This window comes from Dipodomys ordii, unplaced genomic scaffold, assembly GCF_000151885.1.
Source record: "Dipodomys ordii isolate 6190 unplaced genomic scaffold, Dord_2.0 Scaffold62, whole genome shotgun sequence".
In the NCBI taxonomy this organism is placed as follows: domain Eukaryota; kingdom Metazoa; phylum Chordata; class Mammalia; order Rodentia; family Heteromyidae; genus Dipodomys; species Dipodomys ordii.
The window spans coordinates 8,908,427-8,923,110 of record NW_012267278.1 but is presented as its reverse complement, the minus strand read 5'-3'; the positions used below and the strand labels follow the sequence as shown (position 1 = coordinate 8,923,110).

Sequence of the window (14,684 nt, the reverse complement as noted above, 5' to 3'; positions counted from 1 at the left end):
GGAAGTGGCACTGTGGCTCAAGTGGTAGAGTGCTAGCCTTGAGCTGAAGAGCTGAGGGACCGCGCCCAGGCCCAGAGTTCAGGCCCCATGACTGGACCCAAAAAAAAAAAAAAAAAAGAAATAAGGATACAAACAAATAAAAATGTTGCACATGCACACTGGGTAAGCAGAACCAGCACTGTCACGTGTCTCTCAAATTGTACTTGATGTCAATGGATATAGTATCAAACCTTCTGAGCACATGTGTTCCCTATCAACCTTGGCACCTGATGTGTTTATAAGTAGAATGCTTTTGCTCAAAATCGCCCTTTTCTCATGGTGCATACAGAAACATCAGCATCACTTACAATTAGTTAGTGGTGCCTAGGTCTGTCCCATACTCTTTACCCATAGCCTTGCTTCACTAAAAACAAATAACAGTGATCAAAACAAAATACACTCCTGAGATTTGAGACTTGTTAAATTATGGAACTGTAGCCTACAAGTAGAAGCAATGAAAACAACCAATAAGTAAAAAAACAAGACAGTAAATCAGCAGTGCTTTCCTAAACATGCAAAAAGGATATAAAATACGGAATAAAAGGTGTGGTACATTACCCAGAAGCCCAGCTAACGACCGCATGTCCTTCTCCATCAGCCTGTAAATCTCCTCCTCTGAGAAGCGGCCAATGCCGTGGCCGTGCATCTCCCGCTTCACAATTCCTTTGGTTATGTGGCACACGACCCACCTCAGCAGGTTACTGAAGGGACCACCACCGCTAAGAGAGAGCATCTTCCGGGTCTCATTGAGATTGTCCACCCATTGGCAATAAGCTAGCGTCCTGGAATTGTGCAGAAACAAGTTACTACTGGGCAGCAGATACATACCAGCTGCCCAGTCCCTTGTGAGTGAGTTGCTGGGAACTGGGCGCACTCTGGAGGAACTGAACAATTGCAGGTTTTAGTCTGTGAAGCAGATATCAGCACAGGCTCTAGCCCATGCCTAAATGAATGGACTTGGAGAGCAATGATTTTTAAAACCCAGATAACAATGCTATATGTTCCAGTTCTACCAAACCTCGCCTGGCATCCTCCCTCACCCCTCCCCAACCTCTCAGGGCCATGCTTCTACTTTCATTTATGCAATCCCAAAGAAAGCAAGGAGACTCCCATTTTCAAGGTTCAAGGCAGAATCGGGAGGGTGAGTAAAAGTACGCCGATGGCACATGGCAGCAAGCAGCAGCAAATGGGGTACTGGAACCATCCCCTCCACTTTTTGTGAGACAGAGTCTTGCTCTGTAGCCCTGGTTGGACTGGTATTCTCCTGCCTCACTGCCACCCCCAAGTGTCAGGATTACAGGCAGGTACTACCATGCCTGGCTCATTCTCTTCTTGAATAAAATAATGGTCCCATAGGTATATGAGCTGTGCTAATTTAAGTTGTACATTCCTATTTTGTACACACTGTGTATCTATTTTATACTTCTTGATATGAGAGGTAGTTTTTTTTTGGTAAAACCTTTCTGTCTCTTTGGTAGAGAATTAAGTAAATGATACATCTGTCCATGGTTATTCTGCAGACTATAAATTTTATGTAAGTGATTTGCTCTCCTAAAAATCAACTCTCCATTTCAGGTTGTATTCAAGAAGAAATACAAATAGCACAGGATCATGGCTGATTTACTTTTTGATCTAGGTGGTGCTTGAGGCAAACCCATCCATCCAAGAGGACCTATGTAACATGGACAGTTAAACAGCTACATGCTGCCCACGAACCTGGGGGCTCAATTCTCACACCTTTGCTGTTGCCTTCTGAACCTGTGCAACTCCAATAATGTCTTCATGGATAATAGTGTTGATAAGCAGGAATGAAAGAGAACGTGGTTGAGAGAGTACAAGTAGAAGATTTTCTAGCTTCTGAGAATGGGATGGGGGAGGGGAAATGGTAACTACTATTCCTCAGATAGGCTAACAGAGCAGTGATGGCCATGTGGAAAAAATCAGAAATGTGGAAAGTATTTTTAGAGAGATAATAATAAATTGTAACAACAAAGCCAGGAGCTAGTGGCTCATACTTGTAAATCTTAGCTTATGAGGATCCCAGTTCAGACACAGCCCAGGCAGGAAAATCCATAGCACCCTTATCTCCAATTAATTACCAAAAAATCTGCAAATGGAGCTGTGACTCAAGTGGTAGAGAGCCAGTCTTGAGTGGAAAAGCTAGAGACAGTGTTCAGGTCCTGAGTTCAAACACCAATGAAATGCTATTTTCTACCTTAAGAAAAGGGGGGACAGGGACTGGAAAAGTGGCTTAGTGGTAGAGAGCTTGTCTAGCATGCATGAAGCCCTGGGTTTGATTCCTACATACCACATAAACAGAAAAAGCTGGAAGTAGCACTGTGGCTCAAGTGGTAGAGTGCTAGCCGTGAGCACAGAGAGGCTCAGGGACAGTACCCATGCCTTGAGTTCAAGCTCCAGGACTGGTAAAAAAATAAATAAAGGGGGGAATGGGGTTGTAATGTTTATCATTTTATGTACTTCTGTCCATTTAGATTCTCTCCTTAGGGACAAAAATGAAACTGTTTCTCTAAATTATTTTAACATTCCTAATTTTTACTGAAAATTCCTATAATCAATTTTAATATACTATCTATCCTTCAGTCATATATAACTCTTCTTTATTAACTGTTTAAAATAATACCTATAGATCTTGTTAGTGTAGATTTCTTCTTTTCTATTTTTCTTTTTTTTTTTTTCTTTGTAACTCAGGATGACCTGGAACTCATAATCCCCAAGCCTCAGCCTCCCAAATTCTGGGATTACACATGTGAACCATCATGCCTAGCTTAGTCAAGAAAACGAATTGCTGGGGGGGGGGGCCTGGGAAAGTACATTGCAAAGGTGATTAGTATGTACAGTCAGAACATTTGGGCTTTTTTGAACCTCTTTTGGAGCATTTTGAATCTTTTTTTATATAAAATATCACATTCATTCTGATAGGTTCCAAATAGACATGAAAACTATTTTTCTACTTGTTCTTTGTTCACACCTGCAATAATTAGGGTGGCTATTTTCATATTTTAGTAGAATAATTCAGTACAAAGATTCTTATTGTTCTAGATCTAAATCCACAATAAAGTGGATACATGCTGTTGATGATTTGAGAAGTCAATAATCTGAGGATAAAACTCAATCACGCTGGGGCTGGGAAGATGGCTCAGTGGTAGAGCGCTTGCCTTGCATGCCTGAGGCCTTGGGTTCGATTCCTCAGTAACACATAAGCAAAATGAAAAAAGCCGGAGTGGCACTGTGGCTCAAGTGGTAGAGCGCTAGCCTTGAGCTGGAGAGCTGAGGGACAGCGCCCAGCTCAAAGTTCAGACCCTACGACCGGACCCCCAAAAAAAAAACCAAAACTCAATCACACTGAATTGAGAATGACCACATAAAAATAACATTTAAGAAGTATCCAAAGTGTAAAAGTGGAGAACATGTGGCCTCTAACCTGACAGGTTGAAATGATGAAAATAAATTCTCATCAGGCTGATCACACAGGCTTTATCGTCAGCATCACTGAAGAAGAAACAGAAGTTCACCAGGCATCAGGAAGAAGGTACATGCAAAAGAACACTGGCTGCTTGTGGCCTGGATAACTCCAGTGTGAGTGGGATACAGGTGCGCACGAGGAAACTTGGAAGAGATGAGGCAACCCATGGCAAAGGTCATGTCATGGCAGGCCTGAAGAATGCTTCAATCACTTTTATTTCCAACAGGGAGATTAACTATTACAAAGATTTAAGCAGACAAGAAACATAGGCAGATTTGTGGCAATGTGGTTGGTTGGAAGACAATGTCAAGGCCAGGTAAGAAACAGTACACTGACAAAGGTAACAAGAAAAGTGATGCTGAATAGGATCTGTGTGAGAGAGATGCTGAAGTAGAAGAACAACAGTCTACGCTCCAATGGACTTAAGAAACAATTAGGTATTTCCCCTCGTAGACTACTGATTTCAGTGGCTAATTCCACTAAGTGATATAGAAACAAATCTGGGCAGTAAAAGATAAACTAGCAGGTTGCTTCTGAAGATTCCACTGAACTTAATTGACAGGAGACAGGCTTAAACTCTAGATGGAGAATTGCTAAGAGCATGTTTGTGGTAGTTTAAATCCTATTTTTAAAAAAGGACTAAGAAGTTGTTAGAGGGGCTGGAAACGCGGCTTAGCGGTAGAGTGCTTGCTTAGCATGCATGGAGTCCTGGGTTTGATTCCTTAGTACCACATAAACAGAAAAAGCTGGAAGTGGAACTGTAGCTCAAGTTGTAGAGTGCTAGCCTTGAGCACAGAGAGGCTCAAGGACAATGCCCAGGCCTTGAGTGCAAGCTCCAAGAATGGCAAAAAAAAAAAGCATTGTTAGATGTTATTAGGAAATAAGAAGGGTCTTGGACTGGAAATGGGGCTCTCTCTTTTTCTGAGATGGGGGAAAAAAGGGTGTTGAAAGGAATGAAGAGACATATGTTTAGAACTCCTACATGATGACTTCTATTTCCTCCATGGAGCAGGAAATGTACAAGTGAGCATGTGCAGAAGGTGAGGATGTAGTAAGCAATGGTAGAGAGTAGAAGGCAGTGGGAAAGCCAGCTGCTCTGGGCCCCACAACCTAACAATGAGGACACTCCATCGGTGCAAAGCTGTGAGGTCCTCTAGCTACAGCAGCAGCTTGAACATAAAGCACAGAAAAAGAAAAACTGGCTTCATTCAGAATTTTTCAGCAAGAAGTAACTTCATGGCATGTTCTTCCTTTCTCTTCTTCCTTGCTCTGCTCTTCCATTTCTTTTCTCTTTCTCTTCCTGCACACAAGATTGTGGCTCAGTGTAAAGGCCAATGAAAGCTAGGTAGGATTTTTAAGGATTGAACACAGTACAGTGTGCATCAACTTTAAATACCAAATGGGTGCATCATCGATTCTTCCGTCAGTTACAACAGATGGAAACTGTCATATTGTGCATGCTTCCACATCATTACAAGCAAGAATACATCACCCCACTGAAACCACTCCCATCCAAGTGAACAATTATCTCCTTATATATTCAAATACATGATCTTCCATTCTTGGGCCAGTACCTGGGCTTGAATGCAAAGCTTCACACTCTTGCTAGACTTTCTTTATCATGTTAAGTGACACTCTACCATGCCTCCAGCATTCTGCTGGTTAATTGGAAATAGTCTCTCAGACTTTTCTGCCCAGGCTGGCTATGAACTGATATCATCCAGTTCTTAACCTTGGACTTCCCAGCCTCTACAACTATGAGGAATAAATTGTCCTTTACAAGACATCTAGTCTATGGTATTCAGTCACGGCAGCCCAAATGGCCTAAGATGCTCTCAAACTCCTCCTTCTTGTCTCTAAAATGTCTACAGATGCTGCCCCTTTGCTGGACAGCCTAGCTTTCCCATCACCAGCTCCTTTATCAGCCACTCCACTAGTCCCTCGACTGTCATGACATCACCTCATCCCCCGAAAAGCTTTCTCTTATTTCTCCAGCAGGTGCTTGGTGCTTTCCTGGGTTCCTTAAACTCTGCTCAGAAATGACCATCACAAAAACTTGACATCTCTGCCGGCCCATGAGCCATTTGAAGACAGAGACATGATGTCTGGTCACTGACAGTCATTCATTTCATTTGCTAGAGTATGAATTATTGATGGAATAGAAAGAAAAGGCTTTGCTGTGAGTCAACTCAGGATAAGTAGTGTTTCTAAGGGATGATACATACTTAAAGTAGAAAAAATGGAGACAGAAGTGGCTAAGGAAGATGAAGAAGGGACAGTCACTCTTATCTTGGGGAATTCCTGGCTCTTCCTTCCCTCCTGGGAGGAAGTTGGCTGCACAGAGAATCATGAATTATTAATCAGAGAGGGTGAAAAGGGCCAATGGAGAAAGTGTACTGGGCAAGTCAATTAAAGTATTTATCATTCAAGAGTCTATTTCAGGAATTTGAGATATTCATTTTCCCTGTTGCAACTAATGTATCTGACCTCTCCTTCAAAAATGGGATCAAAGAGTATTTTTAAAAAAATTATCATAGAAGAATAAAATCCACTCAAGCTTTTTAAATGATCATGAAGGCAAAGAAATGCTAATGCCTGGTGTTTTAATGAAGATATCTCTCAGAGTACTTCTTTGTTTTTGTTTTGGACATTATTGGCGATTGAACTTAGAGCCTTGTGCTTCTTAAGCATTGCTCTACCACTTAAGCTACACTCCCCATCTTAATGCTATCTCTTATTATAACCTAATATGATGCCAGGCCCATGATAGAAACAAATATTACATGTAGAAAACTGCCAACCATGGCAAACTGTTGAGTCTCAGAATGTGGGCTCTCCACTCAGGAGAATGTCTTTCTCATGTGGGCATACCTCCCTGCCGTCTTTTGCTGGTACTCTAACTACTTGTTAGAAGATGTAGGAGTTGATGGGAGATTTGTTTTGTTTTGTTTCACAAAACAAGCCCTTCCAAACGAGAGCCTTATGAAAGCTTAAACTAGATAAGGAAGAATGGGGAAAAAAAGAAAAGAAAATATCCATTCAGTTAGAATTGGGGTATATGTCTTGGCTTGCTTTCATTTATTTATTTTTAATTATGTGTGTGTGTGTATCTGTCTATCTATGTGCGTGTGTGCATGCTCATGCGGGGCTCATGCATGCACACACACCACAGTACTGGGATTTTTAATGCAGGCTCTGGGCGCTATCTCTTAGCTTTTTCTGCTCAAGGCTAGTGCTCTACCACTTAAGCTACAGCTCCACATTCAGCTTTTTGGTAATTAACTGGAGATAAGAGTCCCACAGACTTTCCTACTCAGGTTGGCTTCAAACTAGGATTTCAGCTTCCTGAGTAGGAGGATTACAGGCATAACCCACCAGAACTTACGATCCTCTTTCGTCAGTCATCTTACGAAAGCAATTCATCTCTCAGTTATTGAAACTACATAAAAGCCAAGCATGGACTGAGGATAGAGCTCACTAGTGGAGTGCTTGCTTAGCACAGCAGGAATTAGGTTTCAATCCTCAGTTGTTGTTGTTTTTTTAAAATAAAAGACCAGGCTAACAATTAATTAATTATGGCTAAATTAGAGCAAATTTGAATTCACTAGCCTAATGTTTTTCTGAGTTAAAATATTATGACTAGGTAACCTGTTGACACCAGGAATACTTTATAAAAGAAAGTAGTACATTACTGATGTCCACAAGGGGGCAGAATGTCACACTACAGCAGAAACTACAGTTACCAAAAATCAATTTCGTTCCAGTCTCTTAGGGATCCTTTTATACCAGTTTCTCCTCATCAGCTCTAACTTAAACATTCAGCAGAGCAAAGGGAATAAGAAAAAGCAGTCCTCCTCATCTTCAGCAATAATCTTTACAATGTACAAAGGCATGTGCATAGATTTCAAATGTAAATAAGTATGCTTAGTTGAGCAGAACTAAGATAGAGCTCCATAGTTATGCAATGTCATATAATTATTGCATAATAAAACAATCCTGAAACTCAAGTTAATTAAACAATAAATGCAATGGGTTTATTGGATATCCTTTACCACTGTGAGTACAGGCACAACCTAGAAGTTCAATGATTGTCAGAATGTTAGACGATCTCACAGGAAAGTTTAGTATTTCCCCACATATTGAGGTCAGTTATCTATGCTGGGCCTGGCTTCCACAGGTGGACATTTTGTGTTTGGTCACTGGAGCCAGAAGGGAAAGGAGGAGAAAAGTATCCATGAATTCTTTGCTCGGGACTTAGAGCTCTTAGGAAAGTCTCTTCAGGATCTTCTCAAAGCAAAACTCTGACCAAAGGCTTAGGAATCTCAAGGAACAGACAAAGGTTTATTTTCCTTCTTATTATAGAAACAAAAGGGAATTGGAGGAATTAGAAATACTATTTGAAAGTTAAATATTTGCTTTCCAATCCAGACCTGTCCTTCACCTTTACAAGTAGATAATGAAAGCTAACCTTGCATAAAAAGTATCTTTCTAGGGGCTGGGAAGGTGGCTCAGTGGTAGAGCCATGCAGGCATGAGGCCCTGGGTTCAATTCCTCAGCACCACATAAGTAGAAAAAAAAGCTGGAAGTGGTGCTGTGGCTCAAGTGGTAGAGCGCTAACCTCAAAGTGAAGAGCTGAGGGACAGCGCCCAGGCCCAGAGTTCAGGCCCATGACCGACCAAAAAAAAAAAAAAGTATCTTTCTAGCCAGGTGCCGGTGGCTCATGCCTGTAATCTAGCTACTCAGGAGGCTGAGATCTGAGGATCAGGGTTCAAAGCCAGTCCAGGCAAGAAAGTCCATGAGACTCTTATCTCCAATAAACCACAAGAAAACCACAAGTAGTGCTGTGGCTCAAGTGATAGAGCTCCTGCCTTGAGCTAAAGAGCTGAGGGACAGAGCCTAGGCCCAGAGTTCAAGCCCCACAACTGACAAAAAAAAAATCTTTCTAATTAAAAAGTGAATTCAAGAAATAAAATTATACTTAGGGGAATATATATTTTGAAATATATATGTAATATATACATATATATAGCAAATCAAGAAGTGTATGATGCATAAAATGAAGATCCGTCTCTACCAAAATACCACCCACCAATTGTTTCTCCCTCCTCACTACATCTTCAGCCTGCAGTTCCTCACAGTTGGGCACTGGTGTGGACAGAGATGGGGTGGGTAGTCCATGAACTTTTACAAGGCAATAAAAACATGTAATATGACACACATGCTCAGAGCAAAAGGCACTGCCATGTGGGAGATGGGAATTTTGCTGAATCAGAAATTTTCTAGCCACAATATGTATTTTTGAGACCATAAAGAAATTAACAAGTTGATGGGGCTAGGAAGGTAGCTCAGTGGTAGAGCGCTTACCTTGCATGCCTGAGGTCCTGGGTTCGATTCCTCAGCACCACATAAGCAAAAAAGAAAAAAGCTGGAAGTGGTGCTGTGGCTCAAGTGGTAGAGCGCTAACCTTGAGCTGAAGAGCTGAGGGACAACGCCCAGGCCCAGAGTTCAGGCCCCACGACCGGACCCCCCCCAAAAAAATTAACAAGTTGTGACCAAATTACTAATTTAAAAAATAGGATTTTCGGGGCTGGGAAGGTGGCTCAGTGGTAGAGCGCTTACCTTGCATGCAAGAGGCCCTGGGTTTGATTCCTCAGCACCACATAAGCAAAAAGAAAAAAGCCGGAAGTGGCGCTGAGGCTCAAGTGGTAGAGTTCTAGCCTTGAGCTGAAGAGCTGAGGGACGGTGCCCAAGCCCAGAGTTCAGGCCCCACAACTGGACCCCCCCCAAAAAAATAGGATTTTCTTCTTTCAGGCAGCTGACTGTGCTAATTCTCTATATTAATGAACCCATTTATCAAATGATAAATGGTTTTGGTGAACCTTATCAAAAGAAGGCATGAGGATCGAGGTGGCCTTACACAAGCTCTTCATTTCTCTGCATTACTGCAGAGCTGGATCTAGAACTTGGCTATCAGGTGAGATGGCCTCAATCCCACAAGCTTCTTCCCAGAAGTCAATTAAGTCATACAGAGCCATGGTGACTCCTCTACTCAGAGCAGATCGGAAGCAGCTCTCCATAGGCATTGTATGGAAAACACCCAAGTTCCTTCTACTAGTCTAGTCTCCACACTGATCTGCACATCTTCACCCTTATCCTAGACCCCTCCCACCTCAGCCCTCCTTCACTTCTGCAGCAAGTGGAGAGAGAAAGTAGAGAGCCAAAGGTGAGAACAAGAAAAGAGGCAGTTACTTGAAATGTCAGAGACAGGAACAGAAAGTTTTCCCTCTAGAAAGAAAGCAGAATGGATGAAAGAGGCAGAGGATGAAGAACAATCTTCTACAATTCATGTCCCACAGTGAGTATCTCCCAGTGGGAAGGAGGTGATTAGTAAGCTCCTGGATGGTATCTAGTCTAGAAGTAGCAATTATACCAAAAGTATGGGCTTAACAATTCTTCATTAAACCTTTGGGACAAAAATCAAATGAATTAAAATCAGAGAAAAACTTTTTCCCAATTATCAGAGTGTTGAGAAAGGGGCAGATATGCCAGAAACTGGATGAAAGCAAGAGAAATGAGTTTGCAAAGCAAGAAGATCTTGACCCACAAGCAGAACTGGGCAAGTCATCACCACAATTGTGCTGTTTCACATTGGAGGACTCCAAGCTCGGCATTGAACAATAAGGGCAAAGGAACTGCAGAAACCATATGCTATACAATTCACAGAGAGTGGTTATTTCAGGAACACTGACAGCAGCACCACAAGAGTTATGTAATTGATGTCACCTAGGCACTGGATCTTGACTTAGTCTTCCATCCCTCCTTTGGATATTTGATGGAATAGTGAAAGTCAGCCCTGCCTATTGGTGAAGGAAGAATCCTGACCTCAGGCAACTAAAATATCTCCCTGTTCTAGGAAAGTCACAGTTTAGATCAAAAGCCCAGAAAACTTCAGTGCATACACTGTGAAGCCCTTCCATTTTTAAATGGTTGGAAAATAATCAAAAGAAGACTATGTTGTATTAAATGGAATTTATGTTTCAATGACCACAATCTAGTTGAACCATGCATAAGCAGGCTTAGTCACTGGCTTATACTCCTTGGCTGCTTGAGTAATAAAATGGCAGGGTGTAGCAGCAGCCACAGAGGCATACGGCCCACAGAGCCTATGCATTTTGTTAGTTGGTTCAATGCAGGAAATGTCTCTCAACCTCTTATCAAGACAGCCAGAAAGAACAGCTGTCACTATGACCAGGAGTCAGTCAGTTTTCTCATCCTAAGTATTTAAGTCCTGAGTATTTAACAGAAAACTGAGAGGGTGGGAAGAAACATTGAAAGATGGAACCGAACATGGGCTCCCTCCTTCAGTGAGGGGATAGGCCAGTAAAAGGGGACTCACCAGTAAAAGTGCTCCTCCACCAGCTTCGTCACCGCTCGCGACACAGCTCTTTCATGAGGGCCAAGGTTTTTGTTTAAATTCACTCCAAGTTTCTCTTCCAGAAAGTCAATTATGAATTCTGTGCCAGAAACTTTTTCATTATTATATTCAATCCAAGGCATTTTCCCTTGAGCAGAGAGTTTTCCACCAAAATAGTTCTAAACAGGGTATTTTTTTTAAAAGGAAAAAACAATGTTATAAGTTAAATTTCACAGTTTGATTCACACAAACATTCAAGCCTTAGGTGTAATAGTGTGTGTACTATTTAAGAAAATGACCTCGGCATATAAACTCTTTAAGAAAATAAATGACTACTCTAACAAAAAAAAAATTTTAACCGAAATTAAAATATCAGTTTAACTTTACTCCCATAGATTTTGTCAAGAGCCAGGATTGGGGGCAGGGGAGGAGGGGGCAGGGGAAATAGGAGAAGTTAAAGCTGATCTTCATTGAAGTCATTCTAGTTATCATCTACAAACTATCCAAAAATGTAAGAAGTGAAGACAGACTATAAGGAAGCTTGTCCCAACTAGGTTACTAAACAAAGAACTGCTTTGAAATCTGGTGTTAAACCGGATGCCACTACACTGCAAAAAGGCAGGCCAAAAATTAATACACAGTATACCGAAGTGTTGCAACAGGCTCCACTGGAGAGATTCTTTAAAAATGCAGGCTCCAGCTGGGTGCTGGTGGCTCATGCCTATAATCCTAGCTACTTAGGAGGTTGAGATCTAAGAATCAAGGCTTGAAGCCAGCCTGGGCAGAAAAGTTCATGAGATTCTTATCTCCAAATAATCACTAAAAAGGGCTGGAAGTGGAGGTGTGGCTCAAGTGGTTAAATTCCAGCCTTAAGTGAAAAAGCTAAGGAACAGCATTCAGGCCCTAAGTTCAAGCCCCAGGACCAGCACACACACACACACACACACACACAAGGTAGATCATAGATAGATATATAGATACATATATCGCTAGACAGATATAGTTGAGAGATGAGAGAAGACAGACAGATAGAGTAGGTAAATAGAATAGGTTTAGAAGGGGTAAGCACACCCTCCTAATGATCTCTATAATAGACTTGGTCTTCACAGGGATTTTGTGTCCTGCTGCACCATTTACAAACTTATTAAAAGCTGCTCTGGCCAGGCGCCGGTGGCTCACACCTGTAATCCTAGCTAATCAGGAGATTGAGATCTGAGGAGCGCAGTTCAAAGCCAGTCAGGGCAGGCAAGTCAGTGAGACTCTTATCTCCAATAAACCACCAGAAAACCGAAAGTGGTGCTGTGGGTCAAATGGTAGAGTGCTCACCTTGAGATGAAGAGCTGAGGGACAGCACCAGCCCCACGACAGGAAAAAAAAAAAATGCTTCTCTGATATGGCAGATAAGGGGTTAGGCTTCAGGTAAACACATATCTGAAGCAGTGAGCATTTAATCTGAAAGAAAATAAGGAAAGAATAGAACAGCCAGCTGCTGCAGCCACAGCAAGCAGCAGGATTCGCACCACGAGTGGGAGAGTGCATTTGAGCTTGAAAGCAGCTACGTAGAAGTTGACTCTTCGTGTTTGAACCCCGCTTGCCCAATGCTGTCATGCGTAAGAGAAGTAATCGAGTCGAGGGTGATGATGGAAAGAAAGGGAGCTTCTGCGTGGCAAATCTCTTCCTTCGATGTACGTCCCTCAGTGACATACACTTCTTAGCGCTGCCTGCCAACACCCAGCTAAACAATCGTCTTCTAAATCTGATCTGATGCATTTAGCTTAGTCAAGCCTTGTCCGTGTTTATGGCTATTTTCCCTCTCTTGCTGGCTTAGCAATCCTGCATACTCTTCTCCCTGTTTCTCCTTCCAGATTTACACCTGGCAGACAGACCAGTTCCTAGTCATCAAGACCCCTTCCTGTTCCCAAACATCTCATGGCCACCCTGATTCTCACACAAACACTGCAAGTCCAGTGAGTGCTCCTCCATGGCGCTCCCCCAGGCCCCTTACCAAGCAGGAACTGTGTCATCTTACCCTAGCACTGCCCTAATACAATGCCAGCTTCTCTTCCACACGGACTCTATACGCCACAGGAGTCAGGAGTGGGAGGATCACATCCTATGAGGACAGCCTGCCAGCTGGTCTAGGACAACACAAGAAGGCCACCTGCTGCCTCTTTGTAGGAGCCTAAAGGCAAACCCCAGAGCAGTGAGTGCCATTTGGAGGAATAGCAGCAAGCTGAAAGATTGGGCCACAGTGTCTGGGGAATATCTACAACTCACCTCTTCCCCTTCCTAAACTTCCTTCAGGACACACAAACCACTGTCCCGGCTTTCACGCTTTCCCTTACAAATCCCCAAACAAGGAATATGAAATCCTAAGAAAAGGAGCTCTCAAACCAAATTAGACACCGGAGGAATATAACTACCACAAGAGAAAGGTAACCTGTTGAATATGTACAATGTGAGGCAGAGTCACTCACAAAGCAAGAGATGATGGAGAAGTCACACAAATCAAGAGCAATATGAAGAAAAAAGTTAAAAAAAAGAACACAATAGGGGGCTAGGAAGGTGGCTCAGTGATAGAGTGCTTGCCTTGCATGCATGAGGCCCTGGGTTCGATTCCTCAGCACCACATAAGCAGAAAAAGCCAGAAGTAGGGCTGTGGTTCACGTGGTAGAGTGCTAGCCTTGAGCTGAAGAGCTGAGGGGCAGAGCCCAGGCCCAGAGTTCAGGCCCCATGATCGACCAAAAAAAAATAAAAAAGAACAAAATAGATGAGATAAATAGGATGATGATGGATATAAAAACAGAACAGAGAAGAGCTGAAGAGTAGAGGACACTGATGAGAGAAATCAAAGCAGAGGGTCTGAGATCCAGACAGCAGGGAATAGAAAAAACAAGAGGAATCTGAATTAGCACTAAATAAAAAAAAATATTTAAAGAAAACTGATCATTAAATTTCCCAGAGATGGAGGACTCAGATTAAAATAAAAGAGTTTATAAACAACCAGAGGATACATAAACACCCAAAGTAAGACACATTAGAGTCAAAAGAATGTTAAGCTTGGGGTGTGTGTGTGTGTGTGTGTGTGTGTGTGTGTGTGTGTGTGTGTGTGTGCTGATATGAGGTTTAAACTTGTAGCCTGGCTGTTTGTGCCTGAGTTTTCTTTCTTGTTTTGTTTTTTGTTTGTTTGTTTTGATTGTAGGGCTTGAACTGGGAGCCTGGGTGCTGCCTCTGAGTTTTTATGTTCATGGTTAGCACTCTACCACTTTCAGCCACAGCTCTACTTCCAGTTTTCAGGTGGTTATCGGAGATGAGTCTCACAGACTTTCCTCTGGCTTTGAAGTGCAATCCTCAGATGTCTGCCTCCTGAGTAGCTAGGATTGCAGGCGTGAGCCACCAGCATGACTCCCTAAACTTTTTCATTCAAGGCTAGCACTCTACCACTTAAGCCACAGCTCCACTCCCAGCTCTTTGGTGATTAATTGGAGATTGCAATCCAGGCTGACCCAAGCATAAAGTGAAATCTTATCTCAAAAATAATCAATGCAAAAAGGTAGTGGTATAGTGGCTGAAATGTTACAGTACCTGCTTAGTAAGCACAAGTTCAATACATCAGTACTACAAATAGGTAGGCAGGTAAGTGTGTAGGTACATGCATAGGTATGTAGGTATGTAGGTACTCAGGCAGGAGGAAGGAAGGAAGGAAGGAAGGAAGGAAGGAAGGAAGGAAGGAAGGAAGGAAGGAAG

At 42.4% G+C, this 14,684-nt stretch overlaps 1 protein-coding gene across 1 annotated transcript in view; it reads right to left on the bottom strand.

Moving 5' to 3' along the window:
* Faxc (failed axon connections homolog) overlaps positions 1-14,684 on the bottom strand; it is a 38,865-nt gene that overhangs the window by 15,397 nt on the left and 8,784 nt on the right. The window contains exons 3-4 of the mRNA XM_013022411.1: positions 10,920-11,116; positions 598-821 (exon numbers count right to left, since the gene is read on the bottom strand). Coding sequence (XP_012877865.1) covers positions 598-821; positions 10,920-11,116 — 421 coding nt within the window. The remainder of the gene's footprint in view (positions 1-597; positions 822-10,919; positions 11,117-14,684) is intronic.